General features: G+C 42.4%; 1 protein-coding gene across 1 annotated transcript; it reads left to right on the top strand.

Annotated features, from left to right (window-relative positions):
• The first annotated feature begins 3,279 nt into the window (after positions 1–3,279).
• On the top strand, positions 3,280–3,894 carry LOC148501645 (paraneoplastic antigen Ma1 homolog). The gene has a single exon (XM_088450179.1). It carries the CDS (start codon positions 3,280–3,282, stop codon positions 3,892–3,894), a length of 615 nt encoding a protein of 204 aa, XP_088306305.1.
• The last annotated feature ends 546 nt before the right edge of the window (positions 3,895–4,440 follow it).

The following is a 4,440-nucleotide window of genomic DNA, read 5'->3' as shown; positions in this document are numbered from 1 at the left end:
CCGTGTGCGCCTCACCGCCCCTGTGTGCCCCACAACCTTTTCCTATCTGTGCCAATGTGTTTGTGTTTTTTTTTTATTCCTGTAGCCTATGTATTTTTTTATTTTCCTATCGGTGCTATTGCAGGCGTTTCAATTAAGTGTGATGTTGAATAGCGCTGGGAATTTGGTTACAGAGCTATTCAATTGACCGCGCTATTAAACCTATCTAAAGGATTTATGCTTGCACTCTCCTGAGAGTGCGAGCAGAAATCCAACTAAAGTGCCATCCATGATGCTGTTTTTCAGTGACTGAGACGCTGACAACATTGCAACAGGCACTTTACTTTGAAAATGTCCACCAGTTAGCGTGCCTAAACACCTGGCTTAAGGTGCACTAACTGGCATTTCACGACTAAGGCCCGTATTCAATTAGCCGAGAAAAGCCGAAATTCGCAAAAAAGTATAGCCGATCGTGACTTTTCACCAGTCGGAAACTTATCTCCGTATTCAATTCCAAATAGTTTCCACGTACGTGAAAACGCAATGCAATGTAATAGCGAAAAAGATTCGCCTCTGAATAGCATGATAAAAAAAGTGAATTTTTTTAAATTTGGGGTGCAAAGGTGGTGAAACCTCTCAGCAGCCTTGGGACAGCCCCCGAAAGCATAACTGCGTCAAAAAAATCCCTAAAAAAAAGTGAGAAACATCCCAAAAAATTACTCTTAAAATGGGGGCAAAAAAGTACAAAGTTGGGGTACTAACATAAAAAGTAGTAAAATAGACTTTTTGGGGGTCTGCAAATATGGGTGAGGTGTTTTTATGATTTCAGGTGCTTGCTGAAGGTGCTTTTTTTAAAACCTCACTTTAGCGAATTTAAACCAAGCTTGCACCCATTTTCAAGTACCCCAAATTTGACAGGACTACTTATTTTCACCCCAAAAAACCTGCTTAATGCTATTCTTCACCACTTGTGCAAAGACGCTAATTAGAAGCAATTGACACTACTTAAGCACCTCAAACAGCTTCATTAGGGCTATTCGGGCACATCTATATTGATCCCCAATGTTAGTGCATCTTTTGGGGGGTGTCAGGCTGTTTTCCCCAAATCTGACAGCACTTTTCACCTGTTTGATATTCGCCGGGATGCATTTTCACGTCTTTCAGAATTGAATACGGCGAATAGCGGGGGCGCGCACAAAAAAGTTTTTGCGGCCAAAACACGCGATGTAGGCAACAAGTGCGGCAGGCGAAACGTTATCGCAGGTGCGAAACTAATTGAATACGGGCCTAAGTTCCAGGCGCAGGGGAAACAACTGAATAGCTCTGAGAACTATTTCCCGGTGCTAGTCACATCATATTTAATTGAATTGCCCCCAATGTGGACGGTATGTGTGGGGTTTTTTTTGTTTGTTTGTTTTTTTAATTCGTCTTACAGAACTTATGAGGAAAATTCAAATTAAATGCCACTGCAGCAGTAGTAACTGCCAGTCTAGTAACGGCCAGTCTCCTGATCCCCCTCCAGAGCTGACTGACCTGATCACCTCCATGCTGTCTGGCTTAAGAGCTGAGGTGATGGCAGAGATGGAGTAACAGGCTCAGTCAGGCCAGTGTGAGCAGAGCAGCAGCGGCAGATCGGAGGAGTAGCCGCAGCAGCATCTGGCCACTGAGATAGTAGAGTTCAGGCAGGGAGCTTTGTGATGCAGGAGCTCAGTGCAGCTGAAGGAAGGCTGTGGCCAGAGTAAGCCAATCAGCAGTGGAGCAGCCCATCTGAGAATGCAGGAGGCGGAGGCAGCTGCTAGAGATTTGCCTGACTGACATAAGGAGTCAGCTGGGAGCTGCTATACACGGAGGCGGTGAGCCCAGTTAATAACAAACACTAAGGAGTCACTCTTATAAAACTTTTATAATAGCCAAATGGAGAAAATTGCTGGGGGAGAGATTGGATTAGACCTGCAGTGATAGCATTTACAGAGATATTACCTTCTGGCTTAGATTACCATTATTACACTAACTAACCCCTGGGGCCATGAGACATCCTTAAAAAGCAGACTGTAGTAGCAATATTACTGAGGTTCTGTTTTCAAAAGAAAATAACTTTAAAAGGTGATTCGCTACAATAGTTGCCAATATTAAACGGGATTCTGGACTTGAGACAGGAGAAGCACATTTACTGTACTAAAGGCACCCGTACTCAGGATATGATATAAAACACTACCCGGAACATATAGCAAACTAAATACTGCTCAGTCTAAGCGAACTATAGTATAGGACATCCTTCCATTAAATACAAATTGGGATTACTCCCTGATGCAGGACTAAAGGCACGCCACAGGCTGCCTATTGTGTGATAGACTCATTCATAGACTTTTCAAAATAATTTCATATGTGATGTTTTTCAGTGTTTGTATGTAATAATAATAATATACAGGCTATTTATCCTGTTAGCTATTTGCTAGGTATCATATAAATTGCTATATTAATAATAAGAGTATGGTTGATTGTATTACAACCACTATTCTAATATATTTGCAACATAAACATGTGTTATTCAATATGTTAGTAGTACGAAACCTTTAAAACTCTGTTTGAAAGTTATCACAAAATACAGAAAAGAAACTTGTACTGTGGTGTTATTTACTTAATAATCCTTAGGTGAGATATTTCAAAGAGTGAATTCAGTGGAGAAGAATTATACAGATAGCAGGTATGTGATGTTTCTATGTAACGCAACACTAATTTAGTATTTAGGTGGGTTTTGCCCAAGTGGACCCATACTACATTATAACAGTAAATAGCTTGGGTGGAGGCACTAAACTTAACCAATCTGCAGTCACAAACAGGGTTACAACTGGAGGCACTGCTGAGATCTGAAAAGTGAGACAGATAAGCCTCGGGGTATCTTCTGTTTACTATCAAGGTATGGCGTCAATAAAGGGGGAAGATATTTTAGAGTGGTTTGAATGGAAAAGTGTCTCCCCACTGAATTGCTTAGCCCTAGGGGGGAATCTGAGCGATGTTCGGAGTGCTCAGATAGTATTAGCTGTTGAGAATTTGTACGGCATCAAAGAGCCGCGAGTGGTAGATTTTTGGGAAAAAATTGATGGAGTAGTGTGCGCTGCATTAGTAGTCACCAAGGAACCGCTAGAAAGGGATATGATTCCTGTTAGGATACCCACTCCTGATGGAGATGGACAGAAGTGGAATATTATTTGGCCAGTTGAAAAGCCAAGCAGTGGTATAGGGGCAGGGGAATCTGTTCATAATCGTTCCACACCCTTTAATGGGGAGAATTGACAGAATATGGGGAGTAATACTCAAGACCAAGGATCTAATGCTGATACAAACCAGAACAATGCGATGGTGACTGTTGTAAAGACCCTAGTAGATGAATTTGGGAGAATTCATCATGAGGGAGGGTATAGATGCTTGAGGATTTTTTCTGGGATTCGGACGGTACCCACTGGAGAAGATAGCTATGAAGCTTGGAAAGACATTGTACATCAGTTGTCGGAAGAGTGGCAGTGTCCCGATGTAATAAAAAAACAACGAATAGTAGAAAGTTTAAGGGGCCCAGCTATTGAAGTAATAAATGCCACTCGGAGAGATGACCCTACTATAAGTTTCCGAGATTATCTTGCAGCTCTAGAATTAGAATTTGGGACAATGGAGAATGTAGATGATCTTAAGTATCGGTTGCGGCATACTTACCAAGAGGTGGGGGAGAAGTTGACAGCTTATCTGTATCGCATTGACAAAATCATTCATCAAATTGTTGAAAAGGGGGGAATGACAACAGAAGAGGTTAATGATAAAAGGATGCAACAGTTGATAGAAGGGGCTCTTACCACTGATCCAATCGCTCAGCGGCTGAGATACACTACAGTCAGCAGACAACCTCCTTCCTTTATGCAATAAATGAGGGAAGTTAAACAGGAAGAAGCTCTAGTTGAAGCACGAGAGAAGACTGTAAAAAAAGTTAAAATGGTGACACCTAAAACGGATGAAACAACAACAGCTCCTATTGAACATTTAGCTAAAGTAGTAGAAGAGTTACGAGGGCAAGTTGGGCAGCTAGCATTTCAGTTGAAAGAGGAGATAAAGAAGAAAGATGACGCAGCTAAAACGCCAACCAGAACTACGCCCATGAATACTGCTGAAAGAGGAAGGGTTACTAGACAGCAAAGGTGTTTTCGCTGTGGAAGACTTGGCCACAGAGCGTTTGAATGTGATCAGAGATGGAACGGTGTTGAAGAAGGCTCTCGGGCTAGTTGAGGCAGGAACTCATCGGGAAACGCCAGTGGGAGACCGATGAACCCCTCATCGGCTCCCTAAAGAATCAGCAGGAAGTGATGGTGAGTTACAGTGGCAGCTACTCTGTGCCTGAGGGATTGATGGGACCGGCTCCACTGATACCAGCATTTGTTAATGGAAACCCATGTACTGTTTTGTTAGACAGCGGAT

Source organism: Taudactylus pleione, unplaced genomic scaffold (genome assembly GCF_031769625.1).
Source record: "Taudactylus pleione unplaced genomic scaffold, aTauple2 ptg000509l, whole genome shotgun sequence".
In the NCBI taxonomy this organism is placed as follows: Eukaryota; Metazoa; Chordata; class Amphibia; order Anura; family Myobatrachidae; genus Taudactylus; species Taudactylus pleione.
The sequence above is the reverse complement of the archived record's forward strand: the minus strand, read 5'-3'. Positions and strand labels throughout refer to the sequence as shown.

Excerpts from the sequence above, each read along its gene's own strand:
- LOC148501645 (XM_088450179.1), top strand. The coding sequence starts at position 3,280 with ATGGGGAGTAATACTCAAGACCAAGGATCTAATGCTGATACAAACCAG.